Genomic DNA, 19772 nt, shown 5'->3' with positions numbered 1-19772 from the left:
AGCTATAGCTGGATTTTAGAATAGATATACAGTAGCTATTTATAAATAAGGGGTCTTTATATAAATATAATTACATTTAATAAATATATTACATTTTTCTATTACATGTCATTAGCGTAGAAGCGGTTGCACTTCAATTTTAAATTCCTCGCAATACATTCCGTAAAACTGAAAAGAGTAAACTTCCCGTTTCGTTATGGTTAACCGATACCAAAAAAAACACAGCCAGAACTACGCAGGTGCTGTGTTCTACCCCTTTAAAAAACAATATTTCCAGACTGTTTCTTTTGTGAAAAGACTAACGATAACCATCTTATTATGTGGATTCAGCCTGGGCTTCACTTCAGCCACGTGTATTTTAATTAGCACGAGACCTGTGTACTATAATTAACAGAATGGATAACGAAGGGAACAGTTAGGCAGAACGCATAAAAAAATAAATACACAGAAGCCGAGACGTTCTTCCAAAACACTATTTAATGGTTAAATAAATGACAAAAAAACAACGCATGTGGGGGAGAAAACACGCACGCACACCTTAAAGTAAGCCTAGCAGACCGCCTATCATCTTTGTCATTAATTTCCAATAGCACATGGACCTCAGGACAGACAGTCCGGGGATCGAGTAATAAGACCTCGTGCTTCTGTACTTTAAATGACTGTAGCACACATAAATATAGCGTAACACTGATATCAGACCAAAATTAGAATACACTAAGACAGTAATAAAAAGCTTGTAATCAAGCTGCGACTTTTCCCAAGGTGATACTCTTCGATGAAAAATATTTTGACCAATTTTTTAAAAATATCAAATATAATCCACTTTTAGTCTTTTAGTGACAAAGTTTATATAAAGACAAATATAATTAGAATATTTCGATATTTCTCCACCAGGGAGATGAATTTTCATAATAAAAATAAGACTCCAGGTATAAAAGTTAATAAAACCTTCAATGTACATGTTTAAAAATGGCACTAATAAGACTGGACCCCAATTCAAACCCAACTTGAAAACAAACCCAAAAAAACAGGCCATTCTGCAGACACCAAACATTTGGCAGTGCATGAGACACTTTAATGAAATCAGAAATATCAATAATTGTCCATCGGATTCTATCATGTTTTATACAGAACGTCAAGGGAATGTCGACATAAAAAACAATCCTAGGTAAGAAAGGGTTCAACATCAATTGTTCGGATTGTGATATCGCCACCAGGGGGGGCAGTGGGGCTGAGCATAACAGGTTTTATACACACATTTCTAACAGCCTTATACAAAACGATCAACCCAGAGGCATACAGCAGGGTTGATCAAATGGTTGAGTGCTGTAAAAGCAGAAGACGACAGAGTCTCTTGCAGTGTAGATACAGGGGGGAGCAGTTGTGGATTCCAGGTCCAAAAAAACCCCCCCAAAAAAAAAATAAAAGTGCAGCTCACCTGGGAATCGGGGGCAGAGGAGGTGCACCCCTATCCCTCCTCCCCGAGCCTAGGAGAGGAGACAGTCAGTCAGTCACAGTCAGTTTACACTGCAGTCACTGCAGACCAAAACATGGATATATCGGCCATCTTCTCACCTCTGCTTTCACCCCTGGCCACCTTGCTGGGGTAAGTCTTCAGGGAGGGCACGTACTGCTCCGGCGGGGGCAAATCGGACACTGGGTGAAAGGAAAACCTGGCCTCCCACTCATCTGAATTTGACAAAAATTAAAATCGCAATATGAAATGTAACAGTTTGTTTTCTGACTCATGTCTCCCCCTAGTGGCGGTTTTATTAATAGAACTATTTTGGTGTTTTCTTCTTTCAAGGAAGGTGCACATTATTGAATTTAACATTTTAGCTAGAGCCCCACACACACCTGTGAAGGGGGGGTACGAGTCATGGTACCCGTTCCCCATGGGGGGTGGTGGAAGCGGGGGACCCCCAGCACCTGTCCTGTCTGGTGGAAGAGGGGGTCTGGACCCTCTTCGGATTGGTTCTGACCCCGATCTGTTTGGTGGGGGGGGGACCGGAGAGCCCCTCACACTGCCGACTGGCCTTCCTATGGGTGGGGGTGGCGGAAGGGGACCTGGGAACACGGGAGATGGTCAACATGCAGACACAGACCTTGCTGGCAAACTGCACGCATGGGCATGACAATATAGCAGCTTAGTGCGTCATTATGACTGTGCTATGGTCAGAGGCACCATAAAGGGGGCAAAGTTAGGATGATTCGAAGGCCCCTGAGTGACAGGGGCACTAAAACACTGGAACTGTATTGGTCTGGGCTGGCAGCCTAATATGCTTTCATGGGGCCCAATATCTCTAGTGGTGCCACGTATATCACTACCAGAGACCAAACACGCTAATGTGAAGTAACACTCCTTCCAAACACTTAAAAATAACACATATAATTCTTGTCGTGGGGGGGTATTTTCAATTTTAATCTCAGATAAGATCATGACAGATAAGCTGTGTGAATGATAAAAGCTTTTGGGGTGAGTAGGTTAAACAGGAAGGACTTGCATTAGTGAGTGAGGAAAGCACTGAATGTGTATGTCACATGACTCTATTGGACAAGATCTCTGTAAACGCAATGAATTTTAGCATCACCATTAGCAACTGTTTGTTGAGGGTAGCAATGAGTCCCGCTAGCAGTTCTTACCAGTTCGGCCAGGTGGGTTCCTGCCTGGAGGTGGGGGTCTTTCATTGAGAGGGGGAGGTAAGGGACCGGACCGGGCCGGAGGAGGGGCTCTGTCATTGGGAGGAGTTGGCAGGGGGCCGTTACGGCCTGGAGGGGGCGCTGGAGCAGGCGTGTTTAGGGATAACCTCCTCTGGGGGAGTTTGGGAGTGTGTTCGTTACTCGCTGGGGCGGCAGGCAGTTGGGGAGGGCCGGGGCGGCCGGGGGGCAGAGGGGGGGCACTGCTGCTGGTCACACGGACTGGTGTGGATCCCGCAGGCTTGCTGCTGAGAGACGGTGGTGGCGGGGGTCCATCGCGAGGGATGGAGGGTCGGTGACCCATGGGTGGGATGGGGGGGGCGGTCGTCAGGGGCTTTACTGGGAGTGGGGGGGAGGGGAGGCCGGCTATTGCTGGAGGGTGGAGGCCTGGAGATGGAGGGCTGGCGGTTAAACGGGCCTCCTCCTCCAGGCAGAGGGGGGGCACCACCGTGCCTGCCAGGTGGGACCTGGGGTGGGGGGGCCGGTCCAGCAGCCGGAGGCCGCCCGCCAGGTAGGGGAGGGGGGCCTCGGGTTTGCGAGCCTCCCTGGTTTGGCCTAGGAGTGTTTGGCACAGGGGGTGGCACCCCCCCAAAGTCAGGCCGGGGAGACGTCATTCGAGCCTTTTGTAGGTCAGGGGCGTTTGCCCGAGGCACAGGGGGCGTTTCGGGAAGCCTGGGGGGTCCGGCTGCCAAGGGCCTTCCTCCAGGGGGCAGTATAGGGGGCCTATTTCCTCCAGAATCTAAAGGCAACAGGAGACAGCAGCATGAGCAGAACTCTCTGGAATGTAATGTGTAATTAACAGAGTCAAATTAATCCAAATAAAAGGATCTAACTTCATTCATATTGCAGGAAATTTGTACTATATGCAAACTGAAGTTTTGCCTTTCAGATATTTGAAAAATGCATCGATTTTGACCATTATAAAGACCATACCAGAGACCATGTTAAAAACATACATTATGACATTAATGAATGACACACATGACAAGAAGAGCCATTAAAGTCTCTGCGAGGAACTGAAGATATTTGCTGTCAATCCCTGATTGTGAGGAGTTCTGCGTTAAAGGGCCACCTTGGGCAGACCTACCATTGCTGTCTCTGTTCCCGGCTGAACGGAGCTTTGGCATCCCTCCCTGGAAGAGCCCACCCAGCCCCCCGGTGGGTCCTCCTCCAAATCCTGCTCCTCCTCCTGCTCCTCCTCCTCCTCCTCCTCCCATGCCACCACCACCACCTCCTCCTCCTCCTCCTCCACCCTTGGGCTCTGCCAAAATGAAGCGGACGTCACTCACTAGCAGACAGTCCCTTTCATAATCAGCCACGCATCCCGTTTTCCTCTAGACGTGCTTATCAATATGCAGCCTTATAAATACTGCCTTCATAGCCATCTACAAGGCACCAGGGAACAAACGGCGAATCAGAACACTGCAGGCCGGTTTATGTCAGCTGATCCAGTCAAGGTCACATGACACCAGCGTATCAGCAGACGGCAGTAACGGAGGCTCAGATAGGCAGTGGCATTGTGCTTAATTTCCTCACATAAACAGCAAACTTTCCCCCCTATATGGATGGACAGGTTGATAGATGGATACTTTACTGACACCAAAGAAAATTTAGCTATGACCATTTCAGGAGTCATTGACATTAAAATATTACTTAAAGGAAAAATATGGTGCCTGACAGCAGGCGTCGATACAGCCTGACTGGAGCTCCTGAGATGAGCTCACGGTCCTTACTGTCAAAGACGGGGGCGCTCCGGTCATTGGTGACGGCCTTCTTCAGCCGGGCGCCTTTCGTGATGTCAGACAGCAGCGCGTTCCGTCCTTGCTGCTCTGATCTGTTGAGTGCCGGTTTTTCTGTGTTCGCCTAAAACCGGGAAGAAGGCCCGTAGGCATGAGTGCACTTTACGAGGGAAGGCAAACGCGGGCACCGTCCACCAGGTGGCACCTTTGAGAAGCACCGGAGGAAAGAAGTTAAACAGGTCATTGACTGTTCTGCGTTAACAGGCAAGATCAATATTAATACAGCATTTGCAATGGTCTCATTTATCTACAACATGTTTTCCAACAAGGATATTTAAATCTAAAGTATCATAATTCCATAGAAAAAAATGTATAAAAATGAAATAATTGGGTGGCACCTTAAGAAAACCATAACTGTAGGTGTTAAACAGGCAGTTTGGCACTGAAATAAGACTCAGGTGTCTTACCACGGCAAATGTAGGGGGCGGGGCAGGTGGAGGTGGGGGCGGGGGGACAGGCATCTTCAGCAATCAGAAGTCCTGCTGTCACTTAAGAGGCAGACCGGACAGCTATATAAGTACATGGTCATATGCATACGGACAAAATTCACACAGACCACATTTGTGTCACAGATTCTCACCATATCTGCACTACATACAAACCAGAAATCACAGCTGTTATTGCATGTTGTAAATGACAGCCTTTATAAAGAGTTACACTATGCACAGCAGATTTATTTATTTCTCCATTCTCGTCTTGTGTGTCTAATTTCCACGTTCTGTGTCAAATGATTTCTAAAGTCTCGGGCAAACACGACTCCATTTGATTGCATGGCTGCATATTTTGAAACGGCAATGAAGTTTGACTTGACCTGACACTTTATTCGCTATAAATGAATAAAAGTATAAATGAGTAAAGACATTTTTCTGATGAAATATTAACAGGAGCCATACAACAAGGATTCACACAAAGGTGAAATTTCTCCATTTTCGTGTTAAGGTTTTTAAAACTGCTGGCTTAATGTTTTTCTGTGAACCCGGTGGCCACACATGTATGGTTCTTATGTGATTGTTCTCTGGTTTCACAGGGACCCAGGTTACGCCGCACTGCAGCTGTACGCCAAAGGTGTCAGTCACACCAAAAATCAGACCTACGCAGCTAAGGACTCCGCCATCCTGGCTAAGCAGTCAACAGGAAGCTGTAACAGACGTGCAGCTGCAGGTCCCACCTGCTGTCTGTGCCTCACCACCGCCACGGAGTCAACCCCGACCCACCCACCCCAGCAAAGTCATACTTCTTCCGGCAGACACACCATGCTACCCTCCCCAAATCATCTATTCATCCATCAACCTATGAATGTCTGACAATTACCATGAATTTTGTCTAATGTTTGTGCTGTATTCATGCGATCTCTTAGCATGCTAATCCCCTTTTTTTTTTTTTTAATTGTTGTTTAGGAAAAGGACTAATTCCTCTCGTTCATAAATATTAATAACTTGAGCAAAAAACACATCCTATGCTAGCACACAGAATACGGGCACATAACCAGGTTAACTTAAGCTAGAAGTCATGACTGTCCAATAGGAACGCTCATTACCTGAACTCTTATTGGACGACCACGATCTCTGGCTTAAGTTAACCCCTATCTGAGAAATCCTGCTTTGTGGAACACCCATAGGGTAGCTTGGGTAGCCAACATAGGGTAGCTTGTACTTCACCATCTATCTCCCCCCACCCCACAACTTCCCCATGCCACATGTGCGGTTCGATCCCTGGTCTTTGAACCCTGAGCAGCTGTAAACACCCCCATCCTGCCAGCCACAGACCACAAAGAGGGAGATGCTACCATACACGTTACCCCCATTCCCCCATACATCGTACAGTATACAAGCCAGGAGAACACAGCCAATTAGCATTAGCTAGTTTGCAGTGCATGTACAGATGAAGCACAATGAACAATAATCCACTCAAACATCTCCAGTCAGATACACACAAGAGTCCAGTCAACAACCTGAGCACGCAATCTGACTCAGCTATGAATAGCGGGCCATCTCCGCTATCCCTGGCATCAGAGGGCTGCAAGGCAGCCTTCAGACCCCCCCACCACACACACACCATCATGCTGCTGATGTCCATCGATGGTACATGTGCCTGTGGCGATCTCCTCTAAAGTGACAAAGGAGCCTTTCAGCAAGGTAGCTTGGCAACACTGCGGCGGTCTGGCGGCAGCCTTCGCTCAAGACTGCCCTCTACTGGAGAGATTCCGGGCAGCGCCAGACCGGTAGGAAACTCCTTTGGGACGCAGCTGCACAAAGTCCACGTTGAAGATTCTGGTTCTGCTTGAGGAGATGAGTATCTGAGGATCTTCGATTGTGTATCGTAGGATAGGTGTGTGGATACTGCCGCAGTGTCATGTGTACTGTGTTATTGTGTTTACATACTAGAAAAAAAAACAACAACTCCAGTGCCTTGTGCCAGTGTCCAGTGCTTGGTCACAAACAAGATGAGGAGCAGATCAGTTTGAGTCTAGCAGCTTATTATCAACATAATATGCCTGGCATCCTGAATACCTCATCACGCATAAACACACGCACGCACATGGATCGTTACAGGGACTTTCCACCGACAGCACGAAGTAGAAATATTCCCATCACCACCCCAACAAAACCCAAGATGTTAAAGATGACAGGAATCAAAAGGGGCTTTTTGGTCGTGTGCGTTTTTTGTTTTGTCTTTCTTCTCGATGCCTGCTTTTTGGGCATTTCTGCAGAAGTCGTTCCCACACACACACACACACACACACACACATATGCACCATCTTTACCATCCAAAGGAGACTGACCTAGAAGGAGACCTTTAAATGACTATTTGATTAACGATCTATCGGGTGGTCAAAGAGTTTTCAAAATTATAGAACGACTATGCATCTGGATATTTTGCACTAGGGGTCCCACAAGCACAGCAGCAAGGGAGGAAAAGCCAGCTGAGTTTATTTTCAGCTTGAATAGCGATTGTGGTTCACAGAATCGGTCAAAAAAGGAAAATGGTCCAGTAGTGCAGCGCAGCCCCAAACGGCGAATCCCAGCGGGGGGGCCCAGGGCCCACTGGGGGGGGGGACGCTCGTATCTATTCTACTTACAGAAAGTTTCCCGTATGCAAATGGTACTTTGTTTATGAGGCCAACAATGCGAGAGACACAGGCTTGCATCTTGAAGTGTGGAAAAAAACAGCGATGCAGCTGCAGACTGCTTACTGCAGTGCAGTGCAATGTCTAGCATGCGCCAGGTGGCAGCCTTGCACTCACGAGGGGGGGGGCGCCGCCCCTTCACACGGCTGCAGCGGGGCGCCCACAGGCCAGGGCACCAAGCTACAGGAGACACGAGTCTCACAGGCAGTTTTTTAAAGCATAGTCATATAGAGGGATGCCCTCTGGTAGCTGCAGGACCGTGCAAACGTGCAAAGTCAGAATCGGACAGGCGGAAAGGAAGTTATTCTTTTAATGCGACGAGGAGACTGTGAGCCAGGGCTGGGGCAGATGATGCCTTACAGCCATGCAGGTTAGCGAGCGTGGGGGACAGGGGGGTGTGGAGAAGACGGAGAGGGCTGCCGCATTGGTGCTTGACGTGTTCAGCCACGTTATCTGTAGGAAATCTGAACTTCCTATAAACAGCAACAAAATTAAGACAGACCAGGAGGATATATCAGTCCCACATAATATAACCCCGTTCTGCATAAATCACTTTGTAAATGGCCATTTATTAGACCTTGTCATCAATTATTCAATTTCTCTGTTGCTATCAAATATGATGCCTTTTTCCAGCTCGATATGACAAGCTAAACGCATGACCATGTAATGACCCCACTATCTGGCCATATTTGATGCCTGTTCATTGAGTCATTAAAACATTAGTTATACCAGTAGCTTTGTTTTTTTTCTGGTGTCCCACTCAAAAAAGCACCCCCCCCCCCCCCCAAGATGTTTTAAAAACCAAATGATAGCTAGCCGACTCAGCCTAGCTAGCTGGTCAGCAGAATATGCTGCTTCTGAATCTCCAAAATAAGGAATATTTAGCGTAGTGACTGTTTGCAGCCAAAGGGGCCCAAGCCTTGGGGGCCCACCACGCAAATGAGAAGTTTGCGGTGGTAAACAGCAACCCCTGCGCATACTTTCCTGAGAGAACTCTGCCCATCTAAGTCCCTCCACAACTTCCCCTCAGAATCACCCCAACTTCCTCCTCGTCGAGACCCAAACGTCTGACGCGCCATTCAAACGCCCATTTTGATTTTGGTTGTTTTTGTTTTGCTGTGTTAGCATAGATCAAATGCCATTTACCCATCTATGGGCCTCATTCCCCAACCTGACAGCAGACGCACAACGCTGTAAGAGTCTCTCCTTATTTCAAAACGGCAGAGCAGTGACTAAACTTACTACAGCCAGCACCTTCCCGGCACATAAATATCATCCATTGGCCCAAACTCGAAATATTACACAATTTGCTTGAACATGCCTGAAAAAGCAGTGCTCAGTTTTACTGTTAGTATTAGAGCACAGAATATAAAGTTATATTTTACAGGGTCGTCAACTGGAGATCAACTCTGAAGATCAACATTGCACAAGCCATGTCCCATATCTGTGCAAGCAGGGCAAAAGTAGCCTGTTTCGCACACAGAAGCACAAAAAAGAGCCTGACCTGGACAGAGTGAACAGCGCAGGCCACCCAGGGAGTTTTTAAAACTGGACCAAAACTATTTCTGCAGAAGGGGCAGAGCAGGGATGTGGCCAGAGTCCTTTGCCGCAAATGTTGGCCATTCAGACCAGGCCAAGTGGGTTAGATAACATCCTGTATGAGCTCAGTGATCCTGAGCACGATGCAGAGGCAGAGCGAGCAAGAGCGAGAATGCATGTGTGTGTGTTTGTGCGTGTGTGTGTGTGTGTGTGTGCTCTGAGGGTGAAACCGAGTAGCAAACACTAATACCAAGCACCTGCTTTTTCTCTCCCCATTCAACATCCGGCCCCCTCAAGTAAGCCCATGGTGTCACCACCATGAGAAATCACATTGTTATAAGAAAGGCAAATAAAACAACCAAGAAACGACGCTCTGGTAGAAATGGATGCTCGCTTCAGTACCAAGCCATCTCTCCTGGTGGCAGAAGGAAGAAGGCAGATCATGACAGGGACAGTGTCGCGTTAGACGTCACTAACCGATGCCGCAGGTTAAATCACCCAGTATCTGTGGGATGTCCAGCATCAACATCACACTTATTTTCTTTACACCTTCTTGTTATATGTTGTTTATGTTATGTTATATATCTCAGTATATATTGGGAGCCTCAGGGGAACTCACATCATTGCCTCCATCTACTACTGTTTGCCATACTGCTGTCCATCCATTTTCCAAACCGCTTATCTTACTGGGTCGCGGAGGGTCCGGAGCCTATCCCGGAGGCAATGGGCACAAGGCAGGGAACAACCGAGGATGGGGGGCCAGCCCATTGCAGGGCACACTCACACACCATTCACTCACACATGCACACCTATGGGCAATTTAGCTACTCCAATTAGCCTCAGCATGTCTTTGGACTGTGGGGGGGAAACCGGAGTACCCGGGGGAAACCCCACGACCACATGGGGAGAACATGCAAACTCCACACACATGTGACCCAGGCGGAGACTTGAACCCGGGGGCCATACTGTTGTGTATTTGATAAATAAAAACTTTAATTTCAACAGTCACATGTTGCCTAAGGGTTCTCCCCCTAAAACGATTCAGGGGGGCCAGCACTTTACAGGGGCCCTTATGTAACATTATATGTAAAGTTGGGCAGAGGGGCCCAAGGTGACATTCTGTCAGAGAACCAGTAACGTGGTTACAGATCATTCACCTTAATACATGACTCATCTTAAACGGTGATCTATCTGGGTGAAACAAGTACTACTCACACTTCCTGGGGATGGTTTTGGGCGTGAATATCGATTTTTCTTCTCACTCACAATAGCGACAGACAAAGGGTTTCAGCTTCTGCTGACAAGGCACCCGCCCCACCAGGCATGCGGATGGACCTGAAAGCACATCTCTGAGACACAACACCCTGGGAACCATAAAGGTTTGCGTCCTTCCCTGTATGCTATTGAACAACATTTACATTGACGTATAAATTATCGGGGGGGGGGACAGCAATAGAACGATTTCACCTCAACGCCAAGAGCAAATTCGGCACCTGCCTGGCACTGAGCGTCAGGCTACCAAACAGCCGAACGCCTCTCCAGGTACATCGAGCAGTTTGCGGCGACATCACTCCATGCAACGACAGTTACAGACAAGTAAAACAACACAATTCAGAGTCTCTGCAGGATGAGCGACTATGGAAGAATTTAGGTGAACGATCAAGTGCTGATTCCCGAGAACCATAATGAGGTACAGAAATGTTTTAAACGCAGCAAAGCACGTGGCATCATCAATAAACAGCCAGAGGAGATTTCTGTCATTGCCACCCTGGCAAGATATTACATTACTTACTGCAAGCTCAAGGGCTTGTTTGATGCCTTTATATTCTTGCGTTTGAGGAAGATAAACTTGGAAAAAAGACGGATGGAATAAGCAATGATTAACGGTCAAGTTGGTCACCAAGGTATGAGGATGCTTTCAGCCGACCAGAACTTTGCAGAAGTCACAGTTCCACATTTAGACACACTACAGTTCCTCATGTCATCATAGTCTAATCGCCACGGAGATAAGAAGCATTAGATAAAGGGATCAGCCACCCATGCACGCACACACGGATACACGCAGAGAAACACACACAATCCAACAAACTCCTAACGAAACGTGATACCGTTTGCAAAATCGTTAAAGCCACAAGTAACCCCTCCCTTCATGCCCCAATCTAAGGATAAGGAAAGAGGCATTCAGAAGGTCTCACCTCGTCCTGTCAGTTACTCCTGCCAGTACCCCCCCCCCCTCACCCACAAAGTAGACACTTCCTGTGTTCTGCATTGCTGCCCCGCACATTTCCTCCCCACGGCACAGTGAGCCTATCAGAGTTCCACACCAGTGCTCCATAAGGTTAACTGCACTCAGCTGCTAGGTTCAGAAAACAGAAGAAAAAAAAAAAAAATCAAAAAACACACACGAGCAGAATCATGGTGCCTGCATCGTGTTTTTCGCAAAAATGCGCCGCACAGAGAATCATTTTTCAGAGGGAGAAAATAAGTTCCTGCCGAACGCCGAGTCCAAATTTCTCACAACAAAAGGAACCTATCAGGAACAGATCAGGCTAAGAATACATCCAGCCAGACTCCCTCCATCATCCCCCACAGAATAAGACTTAAATGCTTCTATCACAGAACTCGGAGATATTTACCATCCTACTCCTCACGAGCGAGACGACCAGAGCGAAGAGCTCATAGCAGGTTAGGAACAGAGGCCTAATACCGTACTTGTGCACTGGCTCACACATGACAGCGATGCTCACAGGGCCGGCTACACGCCATCGATTCATATTCCACAAAATTCAGATGACAGGCCTTTGTGATCAACCCCATGTCAATGAACTCCCGTGACACCTAGACCAGCTCCCAGAATGCATCACTGGTCGTCATCAGGGCCATTTTTGCTCAGCCTGGCTATGTTACTGTCCTTAGTGGACGCCACACCGCGTCAGATCCACACCTACGACTGTGCGGCCTCTAGCGGAACCGACTTGTGGGTCAGGTTTACGTGCCCGCTGGCAGCTTTCGGGCCGGGATGCCTGCCCAGACCAGACGAGGGCCGTGGCGATGGACCGGCAGGAGCCAAAAGAACAGCACCATACAAGGTAAAGAGGCGACTTACTGTAGCCTGTGAACGGAAGGGGCGTCATGATGGAATGTGGAAGGGTACCCACACTCACTCATCGCTATACCTGTTTTACAGCATTCTGGGAGGGGGCAATAACCACGACACGACAGAAATGGGGAGAAAAATCCTGTTCTTTACAAAAACTAAGTGCTCTGGGCTCACTGCTAATGCAAGAGCAATCTTTCATCTCATTACAAAGGCTTTTCTGCTACATGAACCTTATGCACGCAAACCATCAACCTCCCAAGTCATCACCTACAGACAAGTTTATTTGGAGCTCTGGAACATCTGCAACTCATCTATATTTTTGCGGATCTTAATATCAGCATTGGCCCGGGAGCCACAAAGAAAACACACTAGGCATTTTAAAAATACTCCATTTCCAAATTATAATACTGACGCGATTTCCCACCCAGCGTTTTACCACATTGGCCAGAACTGCTGACACTGTACAATGAAAAAGACGAGTTTTTTAAGAAACGAAGTAAGCATTATGTGGGATTAAAAGAGGAACCATGCATTAAGTTATGTGGTACTGTTTGACTCATTTCACAATTATAAGTTTAGCTTATCTGACCTCATTAGTTACTGATAATTGTCAAACGACGTAAGATGAAACGACTTATGACTAATATGCACTCGCTTTCTCTCTGATGTATAAAACGTATATGTAAATAACGAATATATAAGTCCCAAGTCATGTGTCCAGTTTTAATTATTTCGTTTTGATTCATTTTATCTGGAGGATTTAAATTCCAATGTATTATGTATTATTGTACACTTACTAGTTACTGCTACGGACAACTAAACTTCTTATCTGCTTTGTTAAGTACAGTAGCTATTGTCCCTTTTAATTGTCTTACAGTTAAAAGAGAAATGATCAGAACACAGAGAACAGAGTCCACGTAGCAAAAGTGTTTTTCGAGCGGCACATTGTAACTTTGACAGGTTCATGTAACACACCGACCCTGAGTTAATGCAGATAGTAAACCTCACTGATGATCGACTGTGTAAACAGGAGACACGTCCAAGTAGGAGAAAGACCAGAAAGACGCTAGTACTGTGAAAAAGAACAGTTACATTTCAGTAGCACTGGGAATGCAACAATACTGGGAAATGACCCAACGTATAAATCCGAGTCTAAACTATGTATATGCGTCCGTCAGCTAGCAGTAATTAATGATCAACATCCAGCTTAACACAGACACGCGATTACACAGCACCATGGCTTTCGGAAATGCCGCAAACACCCTCAAAATGCTAGGATCACGGCGCGAAATTTAAAGAAATAATAATAATAATAACAATAATGTAATCAACACTGACGTGGAGTAAACATCAGCAGCAGACACGTCCTGCAGGACTTGTTTGGACCATAATGCCCATCATGAAGACGAAGCATAACTTCCCCCCACCCACAAAGTTATTTAACGCCATCATGAAGGAACACTGATAAAGTTCTCAATTTTTCGGATAAACTGATAACGTGTGCGATGAGGTGTTAAAACTTGCCTTGTGATCCTGAAAGTAAACCGTACTAAAAGGCGTGTTATTTATCTGAAATATGCGCACCACTGGTAATAAAACAAACGCTTTAATCAGGCGACTTCATCAAGTCAGTTTACAAACCACAAAAACTAAGTTTGTGTATATAAAAATCGTAACTAACGCACATTTAACTCTTTTCAGTTTACGTGCTTGTCGTTTATTGACTTCGATAACTTGCGATATCTTTATACAAGCTGATGTTCTTCAATAAGCAGAATGAGATCACACTTTTTTGGTTATTTGCTATACAACGACAGCATTTTGAAACCAAATACTGACAGCCGTCAGAAACCAGCATAAAAGGTGAATTTCAATCGTCAGACAACTTTTTTCCACTCGATCACAAACTCTCCTTAGCGTCTTGCATACTACCACTCCTTCGCGTAACGTAAATCTGATAATTATTTCCGCCCGTCCAAACTGTTTTCCCTGCAAACTGTTAGATTAGTGCAACATTTTACTAACCTGTGCGACCTCGTTTTTTTTTTTTTTTTTTAAATCTCCACTCGTTGCTACATCACTCGCAGTTTTGTTGTGTCAAACAAACCTAAGAGGAGGCATTTAACTCCGAGAGACCGTGCATGTAGCTTCAGTGTCGCTGTGTGCAGAGAAACTTCTGCTTCCCCCAAATCCGGGACTTTTGCAGTGATGCAATGTTTCCAGATGTGCTTCTAACACGCGCGTGTGCATCATGCCATCAATCGAATGGATCGTCCACGTGGCTAAACAAACCGAAAACCATGCACATTGTTTTTTCCTTTTAAAGGACTTAGTTATTAAGTTCATGTATTGTTCACTTTTGCCATTAATCCAGAGATCTGTAAAGTATTATTTATCCTACAGAACACTCCTCACAAAATGCTACAGTATGCCAATAATCTGCCTTTTAGTCAGGGGTTATCATTTGGAAAGAATTGCAATGTTACTTTAAACTGTTAAGACTGGTATATGATCAGCATGTCAAATACCATGTTTAATACGATATAATTTCCATGAACTTGTAAATGATACTGGACACTAAGGATTGCGATGTCTAAGTCAATACCGTGGCAACAGACTTCGGATGCTGGACCGGAGAGAGGAGAGTCACAAGGACAGGGGACAAGTCACAGCTGAGAAAGAGCAGAATAGCAGGAAGGGGAACATCAATGAGGAACAGGGGAGGGGAGGATGAAGGGAGCAAAACTGCTGTGGCACTTCTCCTGTACCTCCGGCTTTCCTTTCAAGGGCTGCCTCCGGGGTCGCCAGACAGTGTCAATGAAAACCCAGGGCACATGGAGAGGTCATGGCCATGTCGACAGGGGTGGCCGAGGGGGGCAGTGACCCCTCATGTCTCTGTGGCCTTCCTAGAAGTGTTCAGCCAAAACTTATTTCTATGTATATATTTTATTTTAGATAGAACAGCTTGGTCATATAAAGCTCTATACTACACTATACTATACTACACTATACTATACTATACTATACTATACTATACTACATTATGCTATGCTGTGCTGTGCTGTGCTATGCTATGTTATGCTATGCATCCGTGTTTCCCAACCCAATCCTCCGAGGAAACACTGCTATATTATATGAAAAATTGGTCATGGCCTTATGGGTCCATCATGGGTCCCAGTATTTTTTTGCGGCAGGTCCCCATGGTAAGTTTTGCTGGCTGACATACCCATCGGCCCACAGGGAGAATGCCTGCTATGCAAATTGATCAGTCCCAGCCCTGTATTATACCATACATCTATATCTGATACTGTGCTGTACTACAAATTATAAAACATATGCAACTTTACTTTGCTTTTCCCCTGAATGAAAGAGTATCATAAAAAAGTCCCCAAGCCCAGGAAAGTCACCCTAGTATCAGTCCTGAGGGTGGTATTGAGAGTAAATCATCACATCCTACAGATCACACCAAAACGCACCTCCGCACTCACTCTTTCATACTTAAAATGTAACACATTGTTCATTATTATTTAATATCTTACTATAGAACAGTGGTATAAATAAACATTTGGCAAATTCATTTTATCTGCAAAACATCTAATAAGCAGTATGTTAATATAAAACAACCTGTATATATTTAACTCTCACATTATGAAAGACATTCTTTCCGAGTTCATGTGAGGTACTTTTTTAAAAACTTTCCTTGACAGTTATTTCAAAATGCAAGATATGAACTATGGAGAAAAACTCAATTTTACTGTAAAGAGCTTAGGAGTTACACAGCAGTTTAATGCTTCCGCCACAACGGTGACGTGTAAGAAGTTAATGGGGAATCCCACCCTAAAATAGTAATTCCCTAATTCAACAGAATTTTTTCGTAATTTTGTTTCCGATCCACATATATTCACGGGAAATTTCTGATTTGGACGTTATGGGGTTTTGCCACTTACCTTTCGCCTGGTTATCACAGGTTGGGTCCTGGAGTCCATTCCAGAAAGCATAGGGAACAAGGAAGGCAGACATACAGAGGCAATTTAGTGACGACCTATCTGCACGTCGTTGGACTGTGATAAGAAACCTAGACAACATGGAGAGAAAATGCAAACTCCCCACACACAACGCAGTGGTGGGATTTGAATACCCTACCCTGGTTTGTGGGGACAGTGCAGCCCAGTGTGACTGTGCTGTTTAGGTTCAGCTGCTTTTTCATGAAAATCCCTGTTAACCCACAGCTCTTAAGTTTCCCACAATATCGTGTTATGAAAAATCAAAAAGATTATGGTGTAATGACGGAACACAACATTTCTGATGTAATTAAAGTTGCAACACTGTTGCGGTTGTAGAATGATATACTGAAAGAGCAATAGATGGCAGTAATGAGTAAGTTTGGTATGGTTACAGTTTTTTTGACATTAAGATTGGCTTCAGCCCCTTTCCGGGTTGTCGGACTTCTTTCCAAGTCCCTGCCTTGCGCTTGTAGCCTCTGGGAAAGGCTCTGGACCCCCCCATGACTCTTAATAGAACAAGCGGTTGCAGAAAATGGATGGATGGAAGGATGGATGACTGGTTTCAATTTGAATCTGCAGTATTACAGCAAATTATTACCAACAATAAAAAACACACAAAACAATACAGATGAACACTCATCATTTCTAATTTTATTGTTCTATTGTACTGCCTTAGTCACCCTTCCCACTAAGTGTGAATAAAGCTGGAGGTGGATGATATGTATGCAATAGTGGGTGGGGGGTTTTGGATTTGAAAGGGACCTAGTGTTGATGACACTACAGTGGACAGCCCCCAACCCAATGAGTGACACGACAGTGGGGGTGGAGAGCATGAGATCCAAGGACAACTGCCCGCAGAGTGAGTAGCTTCTCACACATCAGAGCGGACATCTACAGCAATGGCCGACACAATCACCATAGAAATAAATCACATAAAATTTTAAGCTTCAAGATTCACTTTATTGTCCCACAATATAGGAAACTTGGAATATGCAAATAAATCTGATATATATAACTAATAAATACAGCAGGTAAACATGGGTTTTAGCTCCTATAAAAGGCACAACTAGCTACTAGCATATAAACAAAACATATTCATGACTTCTTTACTATTGTCACAGGAAAGAATCATAAAAGATAATGCAGCACTCAGCAATTTATAAACAACACTTAACTGGTGTTGAAAAATACAGTGAGTCAAAGCTCACGAGACCAGGGGGAGCATCCATGCTGTCATGTAGCCCAGAAAAACACAATCAAGTGCAGGCTCTTGGGCTTAGCCTCTGGATGTGTGTGTGTGTGTATTGTTTAAATCCTGTACCCAGTGAATTGCCATGTGCACTGAAGTGTGCTGAAATCACTCTCCACTCGTTGTCCAATCCTACAGCTTTCGAATCAGACGAGCAGACCAATGATTGGTCGCTGCAATGCAGTCGATGTCACTGCCCCGGGCCCACTTTTAACATTTTAATTATAAGGATCTAGATCAATACTTACACAATGCAGATGGTTCCAGGGTTCTCTGCTGCTTCATGTCTGGGGGCGTCCATAGGGTAGTCCCACCCCACTACCCTCGCCCCCCCATCCTAGCCCTCAGGACATTAATCACCTCACTCAAGAAAATCTGCAGATACAGATTATGACTTGGATATGAATGTAACAGAAAAGTCATGCAATAAAGGGCGATAAATTTGGCTCATCTTCTGTTCAAGAAATGTGTCAAGGCCCATCCTTTCCAGGGATACCTCTGCTAATCCGATTCTGCCCTACAGCAAGGTATGGTTCCTGAATCTTGCACTTTACGCTCATTGAATACTTGTTTTTATTAGGTTCCTGCTTTGTTTGGTAGATGTTGTGTAGCTCTTGCTCCAGTACTGCTTACACTTGTAGCTGGACATTCATTGGAAGCTCAGTTTAGCTACACTTACACTTTATGCTGCATTCTATTTACCTCGGAGGACTAAAGTCAGAGCTGGGAATGATGTCACATCCGAGTTAACTGAGTCCCAGTACAAGTCGAAAGCCATCAGCAATACCATGGACCCGATTCAAATAGCAGGATTAGATGCTTAGCCGGAAAACTAGTCGGATTTAAGGTACCCCAGTTTAACTGCCTTTTATCTTTATTAATTTACATTTAAGCCAGACTACCTTAAATCTGACAAGTTATCCGGCTAAGCAAGAAATCCTGCATTCTGAAACAGGCCCCAGTTCTAACCTGTTAGTAATATTAGTTGATGACAACACATTACCCAATATTTTTTTATGTACAGTCACCATAGCAACACATCCACAGACAACAGTGGAACAATACTGTGTGTTCCACAGATTTAATGAAACACAAAGAAAACATAACTGCTAATGAACAGTATATAACCGCAACTTTCACTTCTGTTGACAAAGGGTGCAGCCATCTTGAATTCCGAGGTCGGGGTTGCAGAGGTTCCTCTGACATTCCGAGTCGGAATACAAAATTTCAGGGGACTTTCCAGTTGAAATCTCTGACTTTCTGGTTCAGATGGAATACAGCACTAGACAACTACTTAACGGCCATTTGTAATGTGTCTCATTTGTACATCACTTTCCACAACAGAGGGGCCAAATACAATTAAATGTAAATGTGAAAAACGAGGAACCCGTCTTGCATCAGAAATTATGGAACCCTGAGTTCTGGGCTGTTTGGCTGCCAATGCAAGTGGCACATTACTGCAGCACACACCTGACACATACTTTTACCGGTTCCCCTTTAACCCCCCAGGTGTTCTCCACTGCTGAACACAGCCTTGTGGGACGGCCGACTCCTCCCCCTGCTCTAATCCCAACGGCGCTGCCGAATCCCAGTGACGGCGCTCCACAAGGATCAATGAGCGCATCCTGCCAGCACGGTCACAGTAATGGGCCGCTGAGCTCGGAGGGTGTCCCTCTCGTTAGGACAGTGGAATCCCTGACTCAGCAGGAGCTGCCCAGCACCCTGGTGGAGATGAGAGGAACAAGGTCATCATACATCGTCCTTCCTCATATCAGTCACCCCCAGTACAACAAACACACTCACGCAACTACACAGCCAGCCGTAAGGCAGGGAGGGAAAACGGGGACCTCTTATAAGAAAGGCAAAGTTCCTTGTGGAACCTGTCCACAGCAGAAGGTTAGCCAGGATTAGGCAGCGCGGGATGTATTATAGCCAAACGTCAAGGCAATGACCTGTTCCAGTTCCAGGAAAGTACATTAAAGTGTCAGCACCAGGGTTGCGAGACATTTTGGACCTCATGAAGCATATCACATGGGACCAGCACGCCAGACCATGTTTTAGGGCACCTTCTACTCAGGGTCCTTGGAAACATCCTACCTTCACCCGCTCTACAGCCCCCACCCCGAGCAGCATAATCACATTCAGTATAAATCCCCCAAATTGATCAACAGAGACTAGCAACTTGCACCTCTAGTCTGCATGCTGAGCCTCAAGCAGAGGCATACTGATGCTGTAGTAGAGGGATAGTGATGCTGTA

General features: G+C 45.6%; 1 protein-coding gene across 1 annotated transcript; it reads right to left on the bottom strand.

The window, feature by feature from the left end:
* Window positions 1-459: 459 nt before the first annotated feature.
* Window positions 460-14489, bottom strand: wipf1a (WAS/WASL interacting protein family, member 1a). The gene is given in 9 exon segments (XM_048978056.1): window positions 460-1487; window positions 1576-1689; window positions 1858-2067; window positions 2644-3008; window positions 3010-3436; window positions 3785-3958; window positions 4431-4560; window positions 4904-4984; window positions 14288-14489. Coding segments are annotated over 8 exon segments (1527 nt in total). The 5' UTR covers window positions 4958-4984; window positions 14288-14489; the 3' UTR covers window positions 460-1434.
* Between the last annotated feature and the right edge of the window lie 5283 nt (window positions 14490-19772).

This window comes from Brienomyrus brachyistius, chromosome 16 (assembly GCF_023856365.1).
Source record: "Brienomyrus brachyistius isolate T26 chromosome 16, BBRACH_0.4, whole genome shotgun sequence".
Taxonomy (NCBI): Eukaryota; Metazoa; Chordata; class Actinopteri; order Osteoglossiformes; family Mormyridae; genus Brienomyrus; species Brienomyrus brachyistius.
Note: the sequence above shows the minus strand (reverse complement) of the source record. Positions and strands in the feature narration are given on the sequence as shown.